This window comes from Lolium rigidum, chromosome 6, assembly GCF_022539505.1.
Source record: "Lolium rigidum isolate FL_2022 chromosome 6, APGP_CSIRO_Lrig_0.1, whole genome shotgun sequence".
Taxonomy (NCBI): Eukaryota; Viridiplantae; Streptophyta; class Magnoliopsida; order Poales; family Poaceae; genus Lolium; species Lolium rigidum.
Window position 1 is genome coordinate 147,983,818 of NC_061513.1, and position 27,485 is coordinate 148,011,302.

At 43.7% G+C, this 27,485-nt stretch overlaps 4 protein-coding genes and 1 non-coding gene across 8 annotated transcripts; 2 read left to right on the forward strand and 3 right to left on the reverse strand.

Moving 5' to 3' along the window:
- The first annotated feature begins 721 nt into the window (after positions 1-721).
- On the forward strand, positions 722-4,457 carry LOC124663084 (C-type lectin receptor-like tyrosine-protein kinase At1g52310). The gene is made up of 4 exons (XM_047200830.1): positions 722-892; positions 1,548-1,976; positions 2,092-2,662; positions 3,511-4,457. The coding sequence occupies exons 1-4, from the start codon at positions 808-810 to the stop codon at positions 4,091-4,093; spliced, it is 1,668 nt and encodes a 555-aa protein (XP_047056786.1). The 5' UTR covers positions 722-807; the 3' UTR covers positions 4,094-4,457.
- A 524-nt stretch (positions 4,458-4,981) lies between these two features.
- On the reverse strand, positions 4,982-9,259 carry LOC124666368 (phosphatidylinositol-glycan biosynthesis class X protein-like). Its single transcript, XM_047203702.1, has 4 exons — positions 9,112-9,259; positions 8,317-8,683; positions 8,082-8,236; positions 4,982-5,367 (listed from the first exon to the last, which is right to left on the reverse strand). Exons 1-4 carry the CDS (start codon positions 9,196-9,198, stop codon positions 5,113-5,115), a joined length of 864 nt encoding a protein of 287 aa, XP_047059658.1. The 5' UTR covers positions 9,199-9,259; the 3' UTR covers positions 4,982-5,112.
- A 410-nt stretch (positions 9,260-9,669) lies between these two features.
- On the forward strand, positions 9,670-9,743 carry TRNAE-UUC. The gene has a single exon. It is a non-coding gene; the product is annotated as a tRNA-Glu (tRNA).
- A 1,038-nt stretch (positions 9,744-10,781) lies between these two features.
- Positions 10,782-14,763, reverse strand: LOC124666036 (AMSH-like ubiquitin thioesterase 2). 3 transcript variants are annotated; one of them, XM_047203379.1, is made up of 9 exons: positions 14,549-14,759; positions 13,965-14,007; positions 13,539-13,842; positions 13,341-13,430; positions 13,184-13,246; positions 12,978-13,052; positions 12,251-12,313; positions 11,428-11,480; positions 10,782-11,214 (listed from the first exon to the last, which is right to left on the reverse strand). In XM_047203379.1, exons 2-9 carry the CDS (start codon positions 13,973-13,975, stop codon positions 11,031-11,033), a joined length of 843 nt encoding a protein of 280 aa, XP_047059335.1. In that variant the 5' UTR covers positions 13,976-14,007; positions 14,549-14,759; the 3' UTR covers positions 10,782-11,030. The 3 variants fall into 3 exon arrangements, with proteins under 3 accessions (XP_047059335.1, XP_047059334.1, XP_047059338.1); XM_047203378.1 differs by having other exon boundaries at positions 13,962-14,007; positions 14,549-14,758; XM_047203382.1 differs by having other exon boundaries at positions 11,085-11,214; positions 13,176-13,246; positions 13,962-14,007; positions 14,549-14,763.
- A 6,278-nt stretch (positions 14,764-21,041) lies between these two features.
- LOC124665828 (putative exosome complex component rrp40) lies at positions 21,042-24,609 on the reverse strand. 2 transcript variants are annotated; one of them, XM_047203196.1, is made up of 10 exons: positions 24,510-24,609; positions 24,335-24,409; positions 24,147-24,233; positions 23,457-23,513; positions 23,071-23,163; positions 22,303-22,375; positions 22,077-22,152; positions 21,904-21,994; positions 21,672-21,793; positions 21,042-21,372 (listed from the first exon to the last, which is right to left on the reverse strand). In XM_047203196.1, exons 1-9 carry the CDS (start codon positions 24,555-24,557, stop codon positions 21,674-21,676), a joined length of 720 nt encoding a protein of 239 aa, XP_047059152.1. In that variant the 5' UTR covers positions 24,558-24,609; the 3' UTR covers positions 21,042-21,372; positions 21,672-21,673. The 2 variants fall into 2 exon arrangements, with proteins under 2 accessions (XP_047059152.1, XP_047059151.1); XM_047203195.1 differs by having other exon boundaries at positions 21,358-21,416.
- Positions 24,610-27,485: the final 2,876 nt, after the last annotated feature.

Consider the following 27,485-nt stretch of genomic DNA (forward strand, 5'->3'; position numbering starts at 1 on the left):
TCTAGGAAATGTATGCCAATCTATGTATCGTCGGAGTCAAGTTTCAGTGAAATGGAATTTTGAATTGTTGAATTCGAAGTTTAAAGTGTCGAAATAAGGTTCGAAGTGGTGCACAAGTGACCTACTTCATCTTGTAAACCAAAAACTACATAGTGATGTAAAAGCCACCGTTTAATAATATATAATTTACGCATCACATGTATTTTTAGAGTGGCTAAACGGAGGTCGAGCTACATGTAGCCCTTTATTTTTAAAAACATTTTAAAATATATTTCACAATTTTAGAAAATTATAAAAAAATTGTAGTGATAGCCAATAATGTATACAAAGGTGTAAAATCTCAATACTAACTATTTTACAGATTTTGTTATTTTTGTGTAGCCTAGAATACAAATAGGTTCGCTTTGAGATTTTGCATGTATGTAGTAGGGAGTACATATCATTGGCTACCACTAGAATTTTGCTTCAGATTTTTTAAATTTTCAAATACGAATTATACGTGTTTGAAGATAAATGACCACATGTAACTCGTCCTCTGTTTAAGTTTCTCTGTTTTCCCCTATTGTAGTTCATCAGTTGAGATGCTCTTGCAGAGTAGATATTCGGAAATTCTAAAGCACGAAAAAAATGTTGAAAACTAGAGGTAGGCACAAGAATTAATGGCGAGTAGTCAAGGCGGTGGGCCCGCCCCTCTGTCCTCCTCCTCCTTCCCCATCCACCCCAGACTCCCAGTGAGAACAGAACAGGAAGAAACGCCACTAGTGACCGACGAGACCTGAGCAGAGCAGAGCAAGGGAGGCGGCGGCCATGGCCATGGCACTCGCCCTCGCCGTCTTCACCCTGGCCTCCCTGCTCCTCTTCGCCGCCGCCGCGCCCGCTCTGGCTCAAACCCGTGAGTATCCAATCACTGCTACATTTTCTCTTCCCCTCTTCCCTCGCTCGCTCCTCTAGATAGATAGATAGATCCATGTCTCCCGCAGGAATGGGCTCCTGCTTGTGGCCCGTTTGGAATCGAGATGTTCTCCTCTCGTCTGTATGGTCCCAGTATGGTCCCGATTGGTATTACCTGGATACTATCTCTGCTGGTCGTTGTGATTTTGCTTCACAACGGCCATCATAGAAACAGCAAAACGTTGACGCTTTGTTCCAGGCCCTCTTTGATATGCTGACCATGCTGTAGCTACCGGTCGACCAACTATGAAGTGTCACCGTGCTCTCCTTTTGCTGCACCTGCACACCCATAGACAGTATAATGTTTCCTAATCGTTTATTTTTAGTGCTGCATCGCGCACAAAACCTGCACTGTTAGATTCTATTGATGTCAAGCCAGCTACAACCCCAGTATGGTAAAGCCTCTTGAGAGGATAAGTTGTTCATGCCTTGCAAAAAAAGAAAAAACCCGAGAGATTTGGTAAATAGTATTTCAGACTTGTATGATGCACCCCCAACGTGCAATCTAACTGTCCGAATTGCCTCTAGAATGTAGATGCCAACCCAGTCATGTTCCCCAATAGGTAATTAACATCAATAATTCCCATTTCCTGCAGCGTCATGCCCCGATGGCTGGCAGATCACTCCGGACAATGCCAAATGCTTCAGGCACATACCGAACTCCCTTTCATGGGACGGATCCGAAGCCCTCTGCCGCAACTTCAGCGCCCACCTGGCCACGCTTTCGTCAGCTCAGGACCTAAACTTTGCAAAGTCTCTCTGTGGAGCCGGCTCCTCCTCGGGGTGCTGGGTTGGAGGGCGTCGCTACAACACCAGCAGTGTCGCGGGCTGGAAATGGTCTGATGGCTCGTCTTCTTGGAACGAAGCCGTCTTTCCTGGCGAGCCGTCGCGTGCCAACTGCAGCGGTGCTCGGTGCGGTCAGGCCACCAGCGGCGATATGTGCGCTTTGGTGACCAGTAAGCATGCCGCGCTTGCTGGGAAGAAGTGTGGTGAGTCCCATGGACTGATCTGCATGATCAATCATGGTGAGTCTTCTTTTGGTTATACTATTGGAGTCGTTTTTTTTGCGGGGAGTAGTTTATTTTCAAGGTATGCAAATCTAGTTGCACTAACAGTCTCGCACCCGCTGCTTTGTATCAGAGGATAGATGCTACCACGATCATTGCCACAAGGAGTATTTCATAGTCCTCATTGTTGTGAGTGGCTTGATCCTCTCAACCACTCTAGCTGTTGTGGTCTGGCTGCTTGTCTTCAGGCGAAGCAAGAAAAGGAAAAGATCGCGTGAAGCTTCCGGCACGTCAGCCACCGCATTAGTGCCACCGCTTTGGAAAGTGTTCACCAGTGAAGAACTTCGATCAATCACAAAGAACTTCAGTGAGGGAAACCGGCTTCCTGGAAATGCAAAGACGGGTGGTACCTACAGTGGGATCTTGCCAGATGGATCCAAATTGGCAATTAAGAGATTAAAGAGATCCAGCCTACAGAGGAAGAAGGATTTCTACTCTGAGATTAGTAGAGTCGCAAAGCTTTATCACCTTAATTTAGTGGCTGTAAAAGGGTGTTGTTATGATCATGGTGATCGCTTTATTGTCTATGAGTTTGTCGCCAATGGGCCGTTGGACGTGTGGCTGCATCATATTCCCAGAGGAGGGAGGAGCCTTGATTGGGCAACAAGAATGAGAGTTGCAACAACCCTTGCTCAGGGGATTGCGTAAGTCATCCTAGACTTAAATGTATTTAGTTTCTTATCTGTTCCACTCTTCAAAACATTATTTCTTAATTATTTTGAGAGTAATAATTGGTAAAGCAAGCTGCAAGTGTTTTTGCTAATTCAGATTCTTCTTTCATAATATCGATGCATGTTGTTGTGCTTGCCAAACTAGGCTTAGCTAAAAGAGCAAAACGACAGTTAATGTCTGAAATTTACACAGAATCATGCATAAACTTGTTCTGGGTATGGACTGGTGTGCATGCAGAAAATACATAATTGTCTCATATAATAGTCCACACTGCTTTATAAAGTGGTATTGAAACTCTCAGTTGGATTACCATTTTTTGGATAACTTATTTCTGTTGCATGATACGTATATCACATGGATTCCAAACTAGATATTAGAAGTTCCAATGTATTTGTTTATCATTTGCAGCTTAAGAGATATGATCGTATGTTTGGGTCCTCGTTAAGTGTCACCTCTACCGTAACAGTGCAAATGTTCTATGGGTGGGAAACTATTTGGAGCGCTTAGGTTATAAATGAAGCATAGTAATTGCATAAGTCAACAGGGTTCCACCCTTCTATTGTTGGAAATTCTCTCACATTAATTTATTAATTTCAGATTTGATAGAATGATTGTTAAAGCCTTATATAGATTGCAGCAATATTGATTGGCATGTGTGTTTTTTAGAGAATGTGTTTTTGTGTTGTGCTAAAACATGATGACTTGAAATTGCATGTTAACATTAATTTTAAGACATTTTTCCGTGTTACCCTTGCCCTTACAGCCTTATATTTAATTTGCTACCATTATTACATACTCACTGGTGCCGTTTTCGATCCAGGTTTTTGCATGACAAGGTGAAGCCCCAGGTAGTCCACCGTGATATCCGTGCATGCAATGTGCTTCTTGATGAGGAATTCTGCTCCCATCTGATGGGAGTTGGGCTGTCCAAGTTTGTGCCGTGGGAAGTAATGCACGAGAGGACTGTCAAGGCCGCCACATATGGATACCTTGCTCCTGAGTTCATCTACAGGAATGAGCTGACAACAAAGAGCGATGTTTACAGCTTTGGCGTGCTGCTTCTAGAAATCATCAGCGGTCGTCGACCAGCACAGTCTGTTGAATCTGTTGGATGGCAGACCATATTTGAATGGGCTACGCCTCTAGTCCAATCACACCGGCATCTAGAGCTACTAGACCCGCTCATCAATGACTTGCCAGAGATAGGGGTGATCCAGAAAGTGGTCGACCTTGTCTACGCCTGCACCCAGCATGTCCCCTCGGTGCGGCCAAGGATGTCCCATGTCGTCCATCAACTACAGCAGCTTGAGCTGAAGTCAGCAGCATCTGAGCAACTGAGAAGCGGGACCAGCACCAGTGCGACATCTCCAATGCTACCACTGGAGGTACGAACACCTTGTTGAAACCATCCGCCATCAGAAGTCAAGAACCACTGCTGTTCTTCTCATCATCAGCTTTTAAGTAGGACATTCCTTGAAGCACGGAGTGACCCAAAGAGCCTCATGTGACTGTAAGCGCGACGGTTCCTTCTGCGCAAGTACTTAGGGAGAGAATTAGATTCCTGGAGGCCTAAGCTTTGTAGTACCGTTAGAAGTTCTTGACATCGTTGTCACTAGCCATTTGTACCTCAGCTAATTTCTACTTTAGATCTCGATATGTCAGTTTACTGAGCAACATTGTTCAATGTCTGTACTATGCCAAAGCTGCTTATCTATGTGTTACCTGAATGCTGATCTTCATATTTATAGTTGAGAACAAGGTTGTGTTAAGATCATCGGGCTTGAGATGTATTCATGAACAACTAGTGGAGTAGAAGAGGTTCTTGAACTGCACAGTTCGCCTTAGCCTACTGAACGTAGGTTTCAATGGCTAGCTAGCGCTGGGTTCAAATGGAATCAGCAACTTCTTGATCTGCGTGCTTCTGGCACCACCATGGCCGGACGCTGACGCTGTCGTGGTGCTGGGTGGCCCTCTGTTTCTTGGCTTTGGGGGCTTCCAGTTGCTCCAGAATCCTCGGCTCGTGAGTTTTTTCTCCTCAGGTTGGCTTGAGAGCTTCTCTCTCGGAGCTCGAAATGATGATGTATGTGGCTCGCTAAACCCATGAATATGGCCAGCATCTCCAGCCTTCTCCTTTTGGCTCATGAACATAGTTTCCCTGGACCCTGCAGTGCTGGTACTTGTGGTTCATGAACAAGTCTGAGATAGCTAACATCCTTCTCGACATAGGCAATCGACCTGCAAAAATTGTTATCACAGTACAGTGCAGTTTCTGATCCAGATCACCTCTCGAATATGAAAATACTGTGACTGTTTTCGCATAACACAATGACTTGTAAAACCCTGCTAGGAATAATTCAATTCTCACCAATTTCTGAAGTAGATACCAGTACATCGTCTCTCATGTTAAGTTTCAGCACTTGCATCAGGAAATTAGGGAGGCTGCTAGGACTACAGACATGGAGCAAACAAGGGCCGAAATGAAAGTGAGGCTAGATACAAATCCTGCGTGCGCTCCGTCTCCACAGGGTACACGCCACACGGCTTTATCCACAGGCTCAGCATCGAGATTCTTGAAGACCCATATGCATGAATCAGGATGGGTGTACTTTTTCTGGTAACGGAGAAGCAGGTCTGGGCTGCCAAACTCAACTGTCGCGTGACCGCTGGAATAGAGAGGCTGCAAATAAAAATGGCAGTCAGTAGTCCGCTAGGAGTTTCTTCAAAAGTGTTAGGGCATCTCCAGGAGCGCGACACATTTTAGCGTCCGCGCGCGTCCGTTTGCGTCGGCCCTTTTGGTCGAAAACGACCGCGCGTCCGTTTGCGTCGGGGGTGGCTCCAGCGGCACGACGCATTTTTTTTTAGGACGAATCATTTTTTTGAACTGAAACATAACTTATATACTTGAAAACATTAAAAAAAAACCTAAAACGCCTACTGCTGCGCATCGTGGCCGTGCTGCTCCTCGTCGCTGTCGAGCAAGATGACCTCCGGTATGTCCCACGGCCAGTAGCCATCCGGGGGAGCGTACGCCGGGCGCGATCGCGGTGCTCGAGGTTGAGGAGGCTGCGGGCTGAGGCGGCGGTGGAGGCGCCCGGGGCTGCGGGCGTGGCGGCGGATGAGGAGCCCAGCCATAAGGCCGTGGCGGCGGTGGGGGAGCGCCCAAGGCTGTGGCGCCGGTGGAGGAGGCACCGCCGAGTCCGGGAGCGCTGTCGAAGGGCTTCATCCGCCGACAGGCCCGGCGGCATGACAGCGGTGGCGTAGCGGGGCAGCGGCGGCTGCACAGGCGCGTCGTACTCGGAGACGAGGAGGCCGAGCTTGGCCATCTCGTCGTCCGTCATGTTGTCGGGGAACTCGAAGTTCCGGCCCTCCGCCATGGCCTGCTGCCATTCGTGGAAGACGAGGCCGACGTAGTCCTCGCTGTCGTCCTTCACCTCCTCGCTATGGTACGCGAGCGCCTCGATGTAGTCGTCGTCGTCGTACACGGCGTAGGCTTCGTCGTCGTCGTCCTCGTCCTCGCGGTCGTTGTGCTGCGGCTGCTCACGTCGCGTCGGCGCCTGCTGACGACGCGTCGGCGCCTGCTGACGACGAGCGATGCCATTGAAGGCGCCGCAGAAGCCCAGCCGCCGCCCGCCAGTGCACGCGCAGAACAGGAAGCTGCAGCATTCATGGCGAAGGCTGCGGCGCAGACGCGGAAGCGCTGACCGCGGAAGCGATGGCCGCGGAAGCGATGCCCTCCATGCGGGCTCGCTGCCGGGCGGGCCGGTGGAGACCGCGGCGGACACTTTGCGCGTCCGCGCAGCGTCCGCCGAGACGCAAACCTGGCGCATATTTGGGCCAGGTTTGCGTCTCCGCGGACGGCCCGGTCACTTTGCGTCGTGCCGCTGGAGAGGGTGCCAGACGCATTTACGACCAAAGCGGACGCGTTTGCGTCGCGCCGCTGGAGATGCCCTTATGAAAGTTGCTTAGACCAAGCATACATATGTGAAATTGACCATAAAGACATGGTATATCTAAAATAGGACTAATTTATAGAATATTAAACACGATGATGATTATTAATTTGCTAAGAGTGGGTTTACGAAATGGCCTGCTACGAATTATATCAGAAACATAATGATAAAGAGCAAATAGTAAGATCCACATTTTTTTAACAAACCCTACAATGGTTTATGCTAAATCTAAAAACTTTCTTCTTAATCAATGAAAATGGCAAATCTTTTGCCTTGTTTCAAAAAAAATCTACATATGAGAAGTTGACCATGATAAGACCTAAAAAGGACTAGATATAGATCTAAAACTACAAGTCCCACTGCCGTTTAAATCCATCGACCTTCCGGAACAAATGAGGGGCATCAGAAGATAAACAACCATGTGCATTTCAGGCATGCCTGCAGCAAATACCCACCAAATTTTCAAGTGACACGGATTTAGCTTTCTTCATTATTCTCTGGTTATTGCAGAAAATAACCACCAATTTTTCCAGCAGACAAGAGCATTTGAGGTGCAAGATTCCATTACATATCTAAAGTTCACTTAAATCAAACACACTCCTATAACTTTCCTTTTCACCATAAGCATGCAGTGTCCCTTGTTTCAGTCAATCTGTTGATACATAACTTTGTGAAATTTCATAAAATCATGTAAAATTTAGGTAACCAGGGATCCAGTCTGGGAAAATCTTGAATCCAACCTACAGCGATGGAAGCTTTAAACACACAAATATACAACGAACAGTAATTTTATGCAATTTAGTTATCGTCATTCATCTTAAGGTTTGTCTTTCTGATTTCCAGGTCTCTTGATTGACTGTACAGTTGAAGAGTTGTTTTTGCATGGTTCGGTTCATCACAAATTTCAGTTTGCTAGATGTAGTCCATCTCCTATACTATTCACTAGCTTCAAATATTAATCTCGACTCTTTTAGAAACCTTTAATGGTAGGATGTTGTACCATAAATAAAAGGATACAAGTGAGATGTGACCTAAAGCGAAACTAAACAGATATTACTAATTTGCAAGATCTTTTTGCTGATCTCCAATCAGTATTTATTAGTTACATATTCTGCAAACAATCATGCTAAGCATGTATTATTTGTCATTTTGTGCATCAAGTCGCTAACCTGACCTGCAATAAGTGTTTCCTATGTTATCAGGATGCATTGTTCAACACCCAACAGGGCTCAATAATATGCATGTAACCACCAAAACGCTGTTGAATACTTCAAAGATTCACATAGCTCATATCTCAAATTGATAAGGCAAACATGAGTGATATCTCTCTTACTAACACTTCCTATATAATAAGCATGTGTATCAACAGACCGCATGAACTAAATAAATCAAGTTGACAGTCTGTTACCACACATGGTTTATTTCAAAATTAGAAACTTACCGGGTATCTAGCATGGAGAGGAAGCTCTACTACAAGGTTACAGCCCATCGTTGTGCTTGGCTTGAAATCAAAATGAATCTCAACAGCTGATCGGTTGGATAGAGCTGAGGGTAGTTCAAGGTTTGTGTCTCCAAAAACAGCAACATCGAGAAAAACTGCAAGACAAAAAAGGAAATAAACATGACGTTAATGAGTGCTGATATAGTTAACTGGCCAGCTCAGAGTTCGGTTTCACCTTTCCGCTCAACAAAGTGCTGTAGCTCAAATGGGTCAGCAAATACCCCACTCGGGAGCTTTTCAATTAACACCAGGTTGGCATCATAGCCATCAAGGAATTTTACCGCATCATCTTCACAGTTACCAAATTTCAGAGAATAGACTAAGCGGCGGTGGGAACCTTCACCAACCAGTTGCCGATGCACTTCTGAAAGCACGGGCACATCAAGGCCATCATCAAGTCCTTTACACAAGTCAGCAGTCTCAGGTACTTCAGTTAAGTCACCATGTTGAGCAAGCTGTCCCGTCAAGGCGTCGAGATATGCATCACCAACATACGTCCTAGAGCAAGGAATGCAATTGAAAGATTTCTGGCTGTTGGCTACCTTTTCAGAACAGGAATTAAAACTTGTCAGCAAAATATCAAACAAACTGGAAAGGAATCGGTAGCATACTAAAATTCAAAGTAGTAGCTAAATGTATGGCATATCCTAATGCGCAAACAATTTTGCGTAAAAGAAGTGAAAAAAAATGTGCAGTGAGTTAATTACAACCAGAACACTGAGCTCACAGACAGCAAATTTAGTCTAACCTTACCGAGTTTTGTGAATATGTTGCATTACAAGATGACAAACAATATAGCATCAGACCGGAGCATCTATAGATTAATTTTTACCACTAACCTTACCGTTGATTCTTCTGCATTCTATCTGAATTACCCATAGCATGGAAGCAACAGCAGCCATGAACATTTTTTTTGAACCAAAAGACAACAAATATCCTACAGAAAGAAATCCAGTTCACCCTCACGCACCTGCTGAGGCACTGAAGACGCACCGGAGACCCAAGCGGCGGCGAAGAACGCCACGGCGAGCAAGCACGGCCGGATCCTCACGGCCATGGGTTCCAACAGCGGCGCGCCCGGTCTCCACTCAGTCACTTCGCCGTCGTTTGGCTGGTTGGCGGTGGAGCCGCGCAGCGCAAGCCCGTGTGTAGTCAGTAGTCACCGGAGAGATGCGCCGCCCGTGTCTGTCCGTGGTCGCCAGAGTGGCCGCGCCGCCCGTGGTCGGGGATCTGATCTGATCGATCGATTGGGTTCGTTCGGTCCAGACAGGCAGAGAAGTGTTGAGAGAATTTACAAGTATGCCACCGGTGTATTTGGTCATTTCACGTGGAAAATTTGGGCAAGAAATATGGCTAATGATAAATAAATAAACCAACATACGGAGTAACATACGCCAAATGATCAAATTTCCCATTGCAAATAAAGATCTATGAGTAGGCCAAATTAAATATTCTTAAATTTTAAACATAAAGAAGAAAAGCAGTTCTTACATGTACAAAAGTTGTAAAGATGCATAACATTCAGCAATCCATCATCGTCCAGCCCGGTTAGGATACCTGGCTTTCACCCAGGCGACCCGGGTTCAAATCCCGGTGATGGAGCTTTTTTGCTCTATTTTTCTTTTGCTCTTCCCTCTGTCCCGCGGTATGCCCTCTTTGTATTTGGGTTGTTATTTTGGTGCGGGTTTCGGTGTCGATGATCTGGGAAAATATATCTACAAACCGTGAAACAGCAGAAACCTGAAATAAACTGTGAAGGATACATGGAGCTCTTTAGTGGCATATGTACATAGATGCATGAAAAAAACTCTGAATTAGGACGCTTGACATATGTTTTTGCGAAAACATAAAAGCCTTAATTTTCGATGCATTGATAAAAGAAAGAAAGTTACAGTACAAGTCCAAACAAGGACCAACACTGCATCATACAACTTGACCCAAAGGACCAAATCTAGAAGACTAGTTGGCGAAGACATGTAGCCCCGCATTCGTCCACTATCACACGCCTTGGTTCGATGCTTCCATATCCACCATGCGTTGAGCATGATCATCAACGAGATGCACTTATGCAGTTGGCGAGGACCAGTCCGCACCGTCAGCAACCACCACTCCGCGAAGTCACTTACAAATGTTGGTGGCCCTGAGGACACCCAGCATAATGACATATGTTACATGGAAACATCAAAAAATAAAAATATATACAAGGTCTTCCTTGTGACAATGCTACAGCAAAAAATGCTTCCAAAGATCTGGTCAGCCATATAATGACGATTTCTTGTCGCCACAATAGTATGAGAAGGGATATGAGCAGAGGAGTAGTTCTTCAGTTATTCAGGGCCTAATACAAGCTTCTCATTCCAGCAGCAGCTGTTCTAACTCATCAAAGCCCTCATTTTCATCATGAAATTCTCCTGATTCATCGTCCCCAACGACCGCCAGTTCATCATGGGGAGATACACCAGTTATTTGGTAGACGTTTTGTACAAACTGATAAGAGAACTTCCTAGTACTGAAGCTTGAGAAAGAGCCTCGTGGAATCAACTCTAGTTGCACATTGTTGCTCAGAAGGTGATCTCATTTTGTCCACAGAAAGCATCACATTCTGGTAACCGTCTACTTGTTCTACTCATTCACAATTAGGAAAGCGCAGTAGTATTCTAACATACATATGGTTCAGTTTGTAAAAATAAAGTTGTACTAGTACAGTAGTATTCTAAAAGTTCAGTTGACACTACAAGTCAGTGTAACGCACACTTTGCAACTAGGCATCAAACTGATAAACAGTAACCTGTAACAACTATCATCTATTGTATATGTGTCATATTTACATAGTATGCTCGAAAGCATGAGTACACACGAGTCACAAGCAGGTACACCCCATTACATTGCTCATGCACCAGAACGCAGATCGACTATCTCAAAACGCAAATTAGGATTGAAGTGCACCCTGGAGCAGGTTTCGTATATCGGACCCCCGTCTGTTGTCTCTCGGTGAGTATGGAACCCACTTTCACTGCACTCCCTGAGGACATCCATTCCTCCTGGGTCTGTCAACCTGAATATTCCATAGCTCCTGAAGGATTTGAAAACAGCAGCAAGATGTTCAGATTTCAGTCTACAATGTATTGTAACTGTTAGCCGACCGGTATGTTTCTTTCAAAAAAAAAAAGATATTGTTAGCTACTAGGTTGTATTACCGAAAGCAACTATGTACAATAAGAAAATTAAAATGCGTGGATGCATAGTTTATTTTTAACTACCATAATGTTCAGCAAGAAACACCTACCTAGTAGGATCTGTCGGAGCAGCAACAATTGCAACGGCTTCTGGTAACATAACCTGCATAAAGTTCATATTTTCATGTACCAACATTAAACTGGCAAAGTAGGTCACGTAAAATACATCGTTGTATCAAGCATGAGTTACAGAAGGCCAGCAATTCTGAGGTTGACAGGTTTTCATCAATTCCCCTTTCAGAAAAGTTGAATTGTTCGTAGCACAAACAAGGAAGGAAAACACAATTGCATTGACTTTCCCTGAGAAAAACTAGATGCATTAACTCAGTTTGGTCATGCTTCTGCAGTTCTGCTGATCTGCTATGAAGTTCAGTAACTAGGTATTAACCAAGCTTAACATCCCAAAAACTGAAGCATCACTATTACCTAAACCCCCTAATGACCTTCCTTTGCCCTTATGTGTACTGGACTATCAGCTCTCAGTCCTAAGTCCTAACAGGTAACAAGAATTCAACAAGTGTGCAGCCAAGGATGGACCATGTGTTCAGATGCAACAAAGATAGTTTATGTTAGAGTTAACATTAGCAAACTTTCTATTTAATTCATTTAATGCACTAGCAGCTTAAATGCCCCTAAAGTGGTCCTATGATTATATAAGGTAAGGCATATTAATAATTCAGGAACTCCCCATGCACTTATTGCATACAAACTAAAAATATCTGTGTTAGCTACTCAAGTGAAAATTGGAGGCTTCAGCAAATAAATGTTTAACATGCACATGGAGGATATCTGATTAATTATTTTTATATAAAAAAAGGATTAATAAGGCCAAATATCCCTAATTCAGAACGTCAACAGAACTTATCGAGTTACCTGGTAAGAGTACTGAGTGTGCAAATCGATCGATGAGAGAAAGCACGTTTGTGAAGGGTGAGTCTGGAAAAGACAAAAAAGAATTGTTGATTATCAGAAATTGCGGTGATCGCTGCATCCTAGAACTGATAAAGCATGTACTAATTAAGTCTATTTAACATCATTTAGTTTTTTTTGCATCGCACATTAAGTAAAAGAATAATGTTCCGTCTGGATCCATGATGCTATGTTCAGTGTGTGTACTCAAAGATAAGGGAAAATAAAAGCTGTCAATTGTCCTTTATGCCATTCTTACAATAGTTATATATTGGATGCAACAAAGGCCACAATCGTGGTATATCATTAAGTAGTGAAAATAACAAGGACAGTGTTAATTATCGACTGAATGCAACGGCATCTTTGAGGCTGCATTCACGTATTTAGTAACGGTCAATGCAATCATTCTGAATATCATCATCTTCAGAGATCTATGCTATTTACCTCCTGTGATAATAAAATCTAGCCTGTTATAAGTTTGTAAAAAAAATAATGCCAAACACTACTTTTAAGTCAGAAGACAAGCAAGTGAAACTACAAAACCTAAATTGGCAGCAGAGACGGATACAACAAGTTTTGTCTCATCATACTATCTTCGGTGGCCATGCAGGTTACTTGTATGTGTTTGTTCATTTACAAGTATGAACCAGTAATTGAATTCGATAAAGTACAGAAATATTTGAACATATACATGTATCCACCCTGCAGGGTAAAGTGATTGCTCTGATAGTATAGCATGTATCTCCTCCTCATTAGAAGCTTGGCACTGCAAAAAAAACAGGCACATCATCAGCATGTGAAACTAAGACAAATGAAAACAATATATATTAAAATTAACTGCAATAAAGTAGGTTAATAAATAAACTATTTTCTCAAACCATTCAGTTACTGACATACTGAGTGAGCAGTTGCTTCTTGCTTCGGAATGACCAGCGTTGTCACATAGTAAGCTCCATCCCTCTACAAACGAACGTGCAATAATTCAAGATCCAAATCTGGATATAGCATGACTATGAGTGTCACATTGGTAAATAATTCTCCCAACCGCACGTACAAATGAAGCACCGAGAATTCCGCAGGTCTCCAGATTATTGCTAGTGTTCTCCTTCGCGAGTTCCATGAATTCATCTGTCAATCTCACTGACTGAAAGACACAGAAAACAGTTGTTTTAACTAAAACTTCAATGTCTTCACACACTCCTAGAAAGAGCACGCACTCAGCCAAGGGAACGAGGAATGAAACAGAACGTACTATTTGCATGTCACGCAAATTGCTAGATGCAGAAGACTGCCCGACTAACGGTCTTGACTGCTCATCCACATACTCAGTTTCATGACTAAAAGGAGCGCTGCCAAAGCTTGAAAGGTCCTCTATCCAAGAAACAATAGGAGATGGGTAGTGATGCTTCACGGCGCAGGAACCACCGACATCGTGATCTATCGTTGTTGGGTGAATAACCTGGCAGTGGGTGATCTTCTGAACATCGGCAGTACCTAGATACATCGTTGTACCTGTTGCCGAATGTGTCCCACATTTTCTCTGGCCGTTTTCAAATCTGCCATTCAGCATCATCATATGTTAAAATGTCATGAACTCAAGATCAGTAGCAGGATTACAGTCGAAATGCAGAAAGGAAAAGACACTAATGCTACTAGTACTACTACTACAGTATACCTCCTGTTGCTCATGGCTGGTGACGCTCAGAAGGCCCAATTTCAGCCTGAAATGTAAATTACCAGACAGTTAGAAACACAAAAGCCAGAGATAAGACATTATTTTCGTTTCGTTTTCAAACGAATCAGCTTCAGGAGATCTCAATAACGCCAGCAACGCCAGTTTCATTCTCAAAACAATCCTAACAAAGAATGATGTGATCAACATCTATAGACATGGTACTGCCATAAGCACATGCGTAACCCACATCGTCGGTGCTCCACTAGCCGAAGCCTCAATTTCATGATGGTAGTACGGTGTTGCCTCAGAGAAGGGAAAACTTAACCATCACCGGTGATCAAACAAACAGCGCGTACACTAGCAGGACGAATTAAAGATCGTCTCAGCTCAACACACCAGCAACCAACGAACTACCTAGCAGTCTAAGACAGGACACCACCTTGGGGTACAGTAAACTGTAAACCATTCCCCATCTTCCCCAGCTGGTAATAAATCACAGAAGCGCAATCTAATCTCCCGTACATAGCTGCCCAAAGACCCGTAGTCTGAAAAATTCCTAGGGATGGGTGGAGGGAAAGGGCGCTCACCAGGAGAAATCTTGGAGGAGTTGAGCCGTCCGCCTGAGCTGCTGCTGGTGCGAAGGAGCGCGAAGGGGAAGAAGAGGGGAGGGGAAAGGCAATCGAGCGAGCGATTGGCGTGTGTGCAGTGCTGCTGTTATTCTCCTCCGACGCGAACCGAAATCAGCGGCCCAGCTTGAGATTCTGCGTGCACACACACGTCGCCGTCAGTGGCCGTGCATGCCAGACACATCGCCGCGCGCGCAGGAAGCAGGGAGTTAAAAGCGAGAGAGGAATTTGGGATAAGGACGAAAGGTCGGAGGTGCCGACGGGAAAACTCGAAAAGAGAGCGTCGTGTGTGTGCGCCTGCCGACCTGCCCGGTGCGAAGCGCAGGAAGGAGAGGGCGGACAATTTCGTAGGGAATCGGGAGGCGTCACGTTTGCGAGCCGTCGATCCACGCGCGGCATGGGAGATTGGGAACAGGGGACGCATGTCGGCCCAGGCGGGCTTCACCTATGGGTTCGCTTGTGAATTTTTTTGGGGAGTAATATCCGAATCTATTCTATAAATTCTTAACGAGAAACACAAGTATGCTAAACACACTAGTTGAATGCCCGTGCGTTGCTACGGTCTCTCAATTTCTTGTCAGGCACATATATATATATATGATCTACGTAGCAAAACAATTGCTGACATGGAGGATATAGAAATGAAAAGAAAATCTATATTTGGTTTACTTGAAGTGCCAGGGCTTGCTCTTGATCTTCATCACTGGAATCTAAAAGTTACATACCCATTTCATCGCTAGGAAATTTGTAGGTTTGTCCATGACGCATCCTCCTTGTCTCTAACTCCAGCGCGCCCAATTCCTCCTCTATGCACTCCCCTTCGAGTATTTTGGCCCGCTAAGTTGCCCTCAGGACGCGTGAGTGTGATGAAAGCATGAAATTAATTATCAGACATTGACGGGATAAAGTTGTTAAAATAAGCACAATTCCAGTTTGCCATGTGCATGTAGACCAGCAAAATAATTGTGTGGCTCTTTTCCACATGGATTATAAAGTAAAACAAAAAGTTACTGTTCAGCCCTACAAATGGTGTAGACATGAGAGATACCACAGTTAACGAAATTAGTCTATAGGAAACCTAACAAAACAACTTAAATAATGTACAGTACATCATTTTCTTCGCCGTCCGCTGATCATGGAGTTTTGAGTGGGTACCTTCATCATCCTCCAAGGTATTGTTCAGCGCGCCCCGAGCGGGATAGCGACCGCCAGCTTATCCATTCATGCAATTAGTTTTAAGGTGGTGGTAGGTACCATGACATCAAAGAAAAGGTGCTTCCGGCGGCCGATAACCAGGAGCCCTCGTCCGTCCAGCCATCCAGCAGAGCAGCACCATCAGGTAGAGCGAGTTGGTGAGAGCACACAAACAGATTTCTCCTATGTCGTAGCATCATTCCTAACTCTCTCCTCTTAGCTTTTGTTCATGTGACCCCCCTTCCCCCCGAGACTCTCCCATATATCCATATCTCTCCCAATTTCTAAATCCCCTAGAGAGGAGGCCCTGGAGCCAATGTCAGTTCTCTCCGTGAGCGCGCGGTATCAGTGACCAGCTCCTCGGTACATCCCCGCCGCCATTCTTGCTCCACAGCGAGCTCCTCCCGCTCGTACCGTCATGTTGGCCACGGCCACGGCCATCGCCGTCGCCCCACCTTGGTCGCCCCCGTCGTCCATGTGAGTTGAACATAAATCTTAGAAGGCAAGATATTTTATCTGCAACCGTCTGTGGATAACTTAGTTCCAACGATTCGAGGATATACTATCTGTAATGGCGGTGCTCTAAGGTGGAGTAAAGATGCAAATTGTTTTATGTGCAACCCAAAATTTGTTGAAAGCAGTTGTATTAAATAACCAGGAAATTCAAGCTGCAGAGTCGAGACGATAAAAAAATGTTTAACCTACAAAAAGTGATGGTATATTTTCCAGCACAGGTTCTGCGGATCAATCCTTGGGGACGGTGTTTGTGGAGCGTGCCGAGTCGGAACAGACGACCTCCTGAATCTTGCATGGCGTTGAGCTGCGGCATGCGGGCCGTTTCATGTGCGTGGGATTGCGGGGAGGCGGCGGTGTCGTTGGTGAGAACGAGAGAAGGAGAGTAGACGACGGTGATACTCGCGCCTCCGGGCCGTCCGCCCGGGGAGAGGGCGACATTAGGTTCGGGCCGGGCAGAATGCACCCTCCCTCGAGAGGAAGGCGGCTTGTTGGTGGAAGCGATCCATCTCACATGACATTGTCGGCATCGAGGACCGGCCCGCGGTGGGAGGGACTCGGCGAGATGGATGGTGAGGCAGCCGCGTGATTGGATCAACATGGAGATGAGCAATAACATTAAGATGTCGTGACTCTTGAGATTTGTTCTGGGAAGTGATATATACACGAAAAGGAATAGTGTCGATTCCAATTTAAATATTTAATTTAATACATTTAATACTCCGTCCCTTCTTAATATTTAAGGATAAAGTGCACGGCGATGAAGGAGTCAATACCTTTCAATAATGCCCATGCTTGCACAGATTTGTAAGAGATCAAATTCATGCATACGAACGTTGTAGTGCAGCAGCTCCTCCTGCAAACCCATGGTAGCATGCATGCGCATGTTTCTCCTATTGTTCGCGTTTCTTCAGTAATCGTCCCATACCTTTGCTTGGTGCCGCCACTCTCACCCAGCACGTAAGGTCGCTGCCCGCAGCAACATGCCGGCTATTGTGCTCTTCCAGCACCATGGGCACGCCGTCGCGCTTGTCCTGGACATGAAGGCCATCTTGCTCGTTCAGCACCACAGAGAGGCTGTCGCGCGCTCGCCCAGCACAGGAAGTCCGGCGCCCACACCATGCTGGACGCCCACTAGTAGAAAAACCCCCCCTTAAGTACCGGTTCCAAAGGGCCTTTAGTACCGGTTTTGGAACCGGTACTAATTATCCGGTACTAAAAGCCTCTCACCTTTAGTACCGGTTCCTTACGAACCGGTACTAAAGGTGCCTCCACGTGGGCACGGAGGAACCCGTGGGGCTGGAGACCTTTGGTACCGGTTCGTAACACGAACCGGTATTAAAGCCTATTTCGTTTAATTTTTTTTCCATTTTTTCTAATTATTTTTCACACCCTTTTTTTCACGGTCTCTTTTTTTATTTTTTTCAGAATTACTAGTATTCCCGTTAGTCTCTAACTACACTTAATCTCTAGTCAAATTACTTACCCGTAGTCAAACTTCCCGGTCGGTCACCCATCCTCACACTACTCCCGCACTAGCACGCTTAACTTCCAAATTCCATCCCGTTCCACTTCCAAGTGCTTCGCGTGCATGTATGTGATAGTAGTATCATATCAATCCTATTAACATGTTGGTCGATGTCACACTTTTTATCGTTTGAATTCCAAATAATTCTTTTAATAAACAAAAGTAATGATGTAATAATAATGTTGAATAAATAAATAAAATTAACTTTTTAAATTTTTATTATTTTTAATTATTTTTTAAAAATTTAATATTTTTTGCAAAACCTAAAACTTGAAATAATTTGATAAAAGTAATAGTAATATGTTAGGACTCAAAAAATCTTATAATTAATATTTTAATTTTAAAAAAAATAAAATATATAAAATTCTAAATTTCTGGAAAAAAAACTAAAATCTTCCTGCTTTCATATTTTCATTTGGAATTTTGAGAATCTAAAAATTGGCTAACCGGGTAAACCCGGGTGAAATCGGATGTAACTTTTTCCCAGGATTTTTTTGATATATTATACGTTTTTTTTCGACGTCGTATGCAAAAGTTATTGCGGTTTTACCATTTTTCAAAACTTTTTTGCAAAAAAAGTAAAAATTTAAATTTGTTAATTTTTCCTAATAGTAGGTTGCATAACATACAAGAATCTGAAAACATTTTATTTTTTGAATTTTCTACTCCCTCTATTCCATTCTATAGTGCCTATTGTTTTTTGGCACGGAAATTAGCGCAAGAGTATTTTTTACACAAGATCCTTTGCTGAACGATTTGAGATCAACGTAAAATTTGGTAAATCCATATCTTTATAACTTACCATAACAATTTTTGGGAGCTGAACGATTTGGGAGCTGAACGGGGAGGGGTAATTGAAAAAAAGCTAAGCTAAAACCTTATATTCTGAAACAAATAACGAAAATCTATAGGCACTATATAAAGGAACGGAGGGAGTATCATTTTTCTTTTCTATTTTACAGTGTCAAAAAAGGCGATCCACGGGGGGGGGGGGGGGAGCTGCGTGGGGGAGCAGAAAAACCTTTAGTACCGGTTCGTGTCACGAACCGGTACTAAAGGTCTACCCTTTAGTATCGGTTCGTGTCACGAACCGGTACTAAAGGTTTTTCAGTGACGCGAACCCTTTAGTACCGGTTCGTGTCACGAACCGGTATTAAGAGTCCTTACGAACCGGTACTAAAGGTCTGGGCAGTGCAACCGGTACTAATGCACCCTTTAGTACCGGTTCGTAAGGGAACCGGTATTTATGGCTTAGACGGATGAGAGCTTTTCTACTAGTGGCCATGTTTGTCTAGAAACACACGGACGCCTCCGTGCTCGCGCAACACAGGATGGTCGCCGCTAAGTCGCCGCCCACGCTATGTTGGATGTCGCACGCGCCACCATCACCGGAACGCGACCCCGCTCGCCCTGCACGGCGCCGCCGCCCGCAGCACTACTCCTGGTCAGTCCCTGCTCCCACTGCGCGCACAGCTTGGCCGGTCGACGACATGGAGACCGCCGCCCACACCATGAACACCGCTAATACCACGAGAGGCCGCCGCCAACACCATCATACTCGGTTCAGATTTTCACGGGAGAGATGGGAAATATCAAGAGAAGTCAGTTGAGTTGGGGAAGATGGAACAATGTCGGCGTGAGAAATTCTAAATTCTTTTTCATCTACACGGTGAGAGAGGCATAGTAATTTGCTACTATGAAATTGAAGGAGCAGCAGCTGCTCGGTTAATTGATGGCGATATTTGAGGGAGGGTTAGTTTATGGAGTTTAGCCAGGAAGGCAAGTAATTGATGGACATATGGAAACGTCCGGAGATCACGTCCCAATTTAATTCAGATCCGTTGTTAGCCGGGAAGGCAAAGATTGTATGCAACTTTCTTTTGTCGAGCGGGGGCTGAGCTGAACAAGGCAAAATGTCTGGATGGTGTTAGATTGTTGAGATTAGATTAAACGGTTCAGATGCTTCCAATGACGACCATCAAAGTGCGTTGAGTGTCAAACGACCAACTCCCATTTAATAGTAAAGATTAAAATTAGTACATCAAAGTTTTTGGACCACCAAATGACTGCTATTGCTGCCAAAGCATGCCGTTGTCGCCGCTCCTTTACCAGAGCTGGCCTAACATTGTTGATGTCAGTTGGGAAATCTAGGATAAACACCGTAAAGCTAAAGTCGTCATCATTGAACCTTGAACCTTGAATTGTTTCGAATCTTGTAACACCAAATCTATCACACAGTTAGATTGGACGAGATCCACCACTGCATGGAACCAACGCCCTCCTCAATGACATCTCCTAGATAGCCGCCAACGAGGTGGAACAGGAGGCAGATATACCTTATTCTTGTCCTGCAAAATATCATCATAGTCACCATAACAACGATGCCAACTCTAACTTTAGCAATCTTTCTACAGCGCCAAGCGTGGGTCCGAGATCCCCACCTATCCACCGGAGTGGCAAGCAAAGGAGGCGGTAACCCATCAATTCCCAAGGAGGACAGAGGCTAGGGTTCTGTTTCTTCCGTGAAAGGAGGTTACATCTGATAAATTCAGGGTTTATGGTGTTAGAATTGGGTTTCATGGGTCCGCTCTGGGATTTGTGCCATCAAGGTGCCATTACAAGCATGACACGCGACACGCTCCATACTACTCCCTACATCAGCATACATGCAATTTTTTTTCCTTTTTTGAAAATCAAATACTTCTAAATTTAACCATATTTTTACACAAAAATAGCAACTTAACATCAAATTACTGTATTATTATTGAACTACATATAGAGATGCCCTCACCACGTCCTAAGGAGACAAGCAGCCTCCCGCCACCGCAGCAAATTAATGTATTATTACTGAATTACATATCCAGGCAGATGACGACATCGATGGGCGTCCAAGGGAGAATATCAATTAGATTGTGACGACATCGATACGGGCGTCAAAGGGAGAATATCAATTAGTTTGGACAATCTTACTCCTACAAGAAAGCAAATGATGACGCTAGCATATCAGCAAGGTTGCAAAAAGACCCCATAAAAAACAGTTCTAAAGGCTGATGCCTGAATATTTTCCACACCTGTTGCCACGAATAGACGCCGCCGGACAAAGCCAGGAAACGTGGCGTCGGGAACTAAAGCGAAGCTCTCCCTGCTGTCAGATACAAGTATCATCCAGAGTCTATTGCCGGATCAGCACAAGCCAATTCTACTACGTTGTCGTGTCAATAATGTAAAACACCGCGTCATCTCATTTAGCAGGAGTTCAGCTCATCTTTGCTTGCAGTGCTCAGTGTAACAGTTTCACACGCTACGGATCCGAAATATAATACAAGTATCACCATCTTTCCACTTAGCAGCAAACATTTTACAAAGCCAACTAACCATGTATCCGAAAGTACAAAGTACACACTCAGGTTTCCAATGTTTACCAGTCTACCGGCTACTTTGGCCCTACATCATCAAAAACAGCCAACTCCTTCAATGCACCGATTACAACTACTATTCCCTGCTAAGGTACATGATAATGACTACCCATCTTTTCGGTTGCAGAATCGTCCTGATGTTCACCATACGCAGTTAGCGGATGCACCATGTCAACAACTGGGAAAATCAAACAACAGAAAGATGCATTATTGACTTTGTGGAGAAAGCAAACACAGAAGGCTCAGTATGAACTGCAGCAGTTAAAGCATTTAGCACTTTGTGGCACACTTCAACGAGAAAGAACCGGTTAGTAAATATTTGCCAATACATACTACCGAGAATGGAGTGCCACACCACATTACAAGCAAGGAAACATGCACCATGGAGTTATCTTTCTACTTTGAAGTTTGAACAAAAAATGTGCTGACATACCATCATGCCAGCTTAGCCAGGAGTTTTTCCACCATGCTTCTTTGTTGTATGCGATTAAAAGATTCCGACTGTTTAATTGCTTCTGATACAAGAATGATATTACTTGGCGACGGAGCATTCACCTGCAGGATATAAATAGAGTATTTGACAAATAGCAAGCGCAACATGCATTAGTATTTTCCAAGTAATGAAGAAAATATAAACGAACTAATGGTACAGATCAGAAGCATACCCATACTCGACCGTTCAGTCCAACAGCTATCTCAAATGATAATTTCTTCCCAAGGGCTTCTAGAAGTGGACATGTTGGGGAGCTTAAGAGCCTATAAGCAACCAACATAAGTACGGAAAGGAGAAATTAACACTACTACATTACTGAAAATTTATGGCATGCATTCTTCTCACATTCTTGCCAGGCCAGTTGATGTTTCAAATGTGTAACCATTTTTCAGTTGACCGAATTCAGCGGCTTTGCCAATTGCTGCAAAAGATACTCCATAATGAGCAAAGATTCCCAAGGAAACATGATCTCACAGCCAATGTGTTAGTGACAATTCACAATATGATATATTTTTGAACTTCTAATTTCTAAAACACACAAGGACACTGCATTATAAACTTAAAAAGTTACCATCCATGCATGAAAGCTCTGGATTCATGATGCTATTTGCTTTCACTACTCGGGCATATATTAATGTACCAATCTGCAGGAGAAAACACACAGTAAGTCCATATAATAACCATACATCAAGCTAAAGGGAGGAAACTGAATATTAGGCGCTGACACTGCAAACTGTTGGAATCATGCCAAGCTGAGAACACATTTACTATACTCTCTAACTTCAGAATAACACCCAGCTCCAGAATTTGACAAATTCATTGCAATACAAACGCTATTTAGTACAGGGTCTACTGACTATTTCAGTAAAACGACTGAGGACGGATCAGAGTCAACAAAACTAGTGAATTGACAGATCAAAATGGTGAAAATGTGTCACAAACAAAAATTCAACACTTTCAGAAACTTAATGATAACACTATAGTTTGCATAGAGCCAATAAAAAATGTATTCACTCCATACAAGATAGACAAAAACTGTAAAGAACCCTGTAAATATTTAGTATCTACTAAGGTATTAGATAATTTGATCCAATGAATGAATTATCATGAAATCATGTAAATTTCATGAACAGGGTCAACAAACAAATGATATGCTGAAAAGCTACTCAAGGCAAGATAATTGTATATTCAATGCCTAACAGAAAAAAAATGGTGGATAACTAATAATATGGTTCCTTCTTTGATGAACAATAATTGCCAAACACCAATGTCTGCTTCATCAAAACAACCTATAATGGGACCCCAAATATTTGACAACCATTGATGACCCAATGCATACCTCAAACTTCGGTATGTTCCTCCTGGTACCACCTTCGAATGAAAGAACTGGTAAAAAGGCGACACTGGGCCCCTTTATGTCCACCAAGAAGTTCTGGAATAAACAAATTCAGCTCAGAAAAAAGGAAAGAATCCTTGAGAACACATCATATAGTTGTAGAACACATCATATAGGTGCAGAACACATTCATTAATCTAAAATTTAAAATTAAGCTTTTAATTAGTCCTCTATGGTGAAATTTGTGAACGCTCATTTTGAGTTCAAATATATAATTCAACTGTACAAACAGGGGAGATATCATCAGAACTACATAAAGATGGATATAAGAGAGATCATATGACTAAAGGTAAGCTAGAAAGTACTTCTAAAGGTGAATGTAGACTTACATCTGGTTTGGTGTCAACTACAATTCCAAGAACTGTATCTTCTACAGAAGGTATATACTGCCAAAAGGTAAAAAAACATTGCATGAGGCTGCCATTGAAACAAAACGCAAGCAGAGTGAACACCGAAGAAAGTACTATGCACAATCTCATATACAGACATACTGCAATTTAGCAGATATATGAAGGTAACGATTTGAAGTTCATCAAAATGGTTAGCTGTGGTTGGAAGAGCTGAAGAGAAACCAACATGGTCAAGCAATGAAGAATCAAAACTTGATTCAAAAAAAAGTCCAAAACAACAAGAACGGTGTTGCAATATGCGAAGCATGCATCAGTACCAGAAATATCATTGCATCAACGTAGCTAATCGACAATAGTAGCACTTTAAGCTTACACGCTAGTTTAGTAATACCGGTAGCAAAGGATCGCACATAGGAATAGCAGCAGAAGTATCCTTCAGTTCAACCATGAAGTGTGAAAAAAATGGCTGCACGAAAACAAAGCTCGCGGCAGCTACAATACGCAAAGTGAGCATTACCAGATCAAGGGTTTCACATTCTGATCATAGCAATGTTCTACAAATCGCAAGGATATGTTCCAAGCAAGATAAAATTCACATATAGGATCTCGAAACAGAGTAACAATGTCCACAATGTTAAAGCATATATGAGCGCAAACCAGAGGACTCACCCTCTTCTGGGAGTTCTCCACCCAGTACTTGTTGGGCTTGGACAGCCGAAGCCTCCCAGCACTAGTCACCTGGATAGTGTCACAATCCTGCGAGCCGCCACATGACCCAAATGAACCCCTGTTAAACCCTAATCCCTAAATCTCAAGCGGAACAGCCGTTCCTGCTTCACAACAGCGGATGTTTTTACCTGTCGCAGGCCGGCGCCGAGCTTGATGGTCTGGTTGGTCATATCGGCGAGGTCCAGGATGACGTCGCCGGGGACCTGGGCGCCGACGGCGAGGTGAGGCGGGGGAGTTAGCCGAAATCCGCAGAGGTAGCGAGCGAGATGCTTGGGATAGCCAAGGATGGGATGGGGGCTTTACCACGTAGTCGTCGACGAAGGCGGAGCGCAGCGGCTTCTTCGACTCCATTGCTCAGGGACGGACGGCGGCGGGGAGGCTGGAGCAAGGTGCTGTATGCGCGGCGCGGCTGCGTCTCTTCTTCGTTCCGGTGTGCGTGCCGTCTAGAAGAGTAAGATGGGCCTGGGCCTCAAAATGTTGGCGCTGTTTTGGTTTGGTGGCCTTTGTACCCAAGTTTGCTTTAAACAGCGAGGTCACCGCTGAAGCGTTGAATGTTCGAGGAGTTCAATTCTGATGGCTTCTCTGGAGATTATACGTACTAGAAGATAACCTACGCGTTGCAGCGGGATCTTTTAGAAACTGATAATTGACCACCTGAAATGTTAAAATCTCATATGAAAATAGTGTAGAATAACTTAGAGGTTATCCAAATATTGTATAATTTTAGATAATAGTGTGACACACACCAATAAGTTTCTAAGTATCAAATGAATCGATGATCCCAAATAAGAACATCAAGTTTTCATCTTAATAAAAAACCTGAGAAGATGAACAAAACCATCATTTGGGATGTACTGCATTCTAGTTGGAATACCTTGAAAATTACCAAGGCAAAATCGGAACAACTTACTTTATTTCTTTGCTTCTTTATTTTGAAGACTGCATGCAGAGTTGTAGTCCTTGTTCCTACAAAGCAAACCTGAAGGTCACTGATCGATTGTGCATATACTCATGTATGTAACCGCTTTGGGTTATGATGATGCACGTGGAATGTCATGTTCGTCCAATCAGATTTGTTCATATTCGCAAAAAAAAATGTTCTCACTAAACTTAGCTACATGCCTGACATAGAGGCAGACAGAGCTATATATGCCAAGGAAAATGTTCTCTGCATGAATGACATACCTATTGCACCTCATGTAGATGGTAGAAGGTGGTGGAACTATTATACATAATTATCGTATAGAAATTAGTGACCTAAATTTAAAACTAACCAGCATAAATATCGTATAGAAATCAAGAAATCCTACAACATCAAGTGGAACTGTCATACAATCAAAGAGAGGGCCTCACATGGAGGAGAGATCAAGACCCATGGACGTATGAATGTCGGGCCAAAATCGGTGTGGGTTAAACCTGTCAATAGAAATGGAAATAAAAACTGAAATCAGATAACCTACAGATGAGGAAATATCAAACAAAATAAATAAGGAAGGAAGGGTGCGGAGAAAAGGTGTGGATCTCGTACCTGCTATGTAGAAAAGGAGCCTGTCAATGGACACGGCACTATCACCGGCGAATGTATCATCTGCAGTTCAGCATTGAGAGTTTGATCAATTCAGTTCCGATTCTGATCTGTATGCATACATAATTATATAAAATACCAGAAGGAAATACGTGTTATAATGATAACTCAAGATAGGTAAATTCAAGCCTGTGGAGGTTCTAAATTTAGTGGTAGAAAAAAGAGACCTAGAAGTAAACAGATCCTAGAACTTTGTAACAGGCAATCTGTATATAGTTCCCGCAACATGCAAAAGGCCAGCCATGCTTAAATCGCACATGAGACAAAAGATCTTCATCATAATAATAATTAACTGAAAAGAATGAACATGTAGCAATGTACATATGATAGATAAGGGGGCACTTGAACCGGTGCAACTCCCATCTGCAACAAAATAGGGTAGAACATCACGCCGTTTTCAGCAGCAACATTCAGCATGTTGGTTCCATATCATCAGGGACTACTGTGTAGTGTGTACCAGACTACTGAACTACGTCCGGCCAATGAAGACATCCGAGAGGAGAGAAGCAGAAGTCCTGCTAGCTTCAGAATGAGTGCAGATGGCGGAGTACAGGGCCTTCATATCATTTGCAATACACTCCCACACGATGAACTCCAGACTTCAGATGATGATCAGGATCAGTGTGGTTCAAGAAGGCATGAAGAGGTGCTAGCAGTAGATGGTGTGGCTGTGTGGGAGGGCGGAGGAGGATTCGCTAGTAAATATATTTCTTGGGACCGGCCAGAAGGATAAACGCGGCGTTGAAGGACAGAGATAAGGAGACATGCAGGGTTTCTTGCAATGCATGTACTAATTATTACTGAACAATCTGGAATAGATATGAGCAAGGAGGAGAGCAAGAGGTGCTTGCCTTGTAGTGGAGAATTGGAGGAAGTGGAGCGGGTACTGCTTAAGAAAATTATTATTTTGTACGCCGGAAGTGGAGAGTCAATTTGGTATGGAGGTGGAGCAAGGGATGGAATGAAAAAATAATGATGACTAATTTTTTCAACCTGATTTGTTGATTGGTAAAAAAATACAGGCCCACCTGATGATGTGGCATGCTTGCATGTTAAGAGAATTACCCTTAGTGGGCTGCTCCAATTTAAATATTATAGATTCCTATGAATGTTACTACAATGCTCTGGAGTATTAGAAGTGTTGAATGTATCACCACACAGGGAGAATATTAACACTTAGTCAAACGGATACAGGAAATACAGAGATGAACCTGACAAATTTGGTAGCTTTGGAATCTGAAAACCATGAACGATAGTTCTTTTAGAGCATCTACAACGCGGACCCTAAGAGCGCTATTCCCACTCGATCCCAGGAAAGAACTTTGCGTCGACTCAAACTTTGTCGCCGGGCTCTAGGTCTCTTTTTCCTCGCAGGAGCTGCTTTGACCATCGGTAGGCGCTATCTAGGGGCGCTAAACAAATAGGACAACTTGGAGACTCGTACGAGACTTTCTAGCTTTCTTGATAAGGTTCGCTGGCATCGCGCATTCAACAAGAAGGCGCTTAGCCATTGACACTAGCGATCGAATAAGCGCTTGGCGTTGCTAGCTAGGGCGCTTAGCAGTGTCTTACCTTTCAAGGTGAAAACCTAAGGTCTGGCCTTAACTGGTTGTGTCTGGCAATGATCTTGGTGGAGGCATTGTTTTGAGAGCGGGGACTATCTTCAGGGTGAAAACCCAAGATCTTTGATCGAA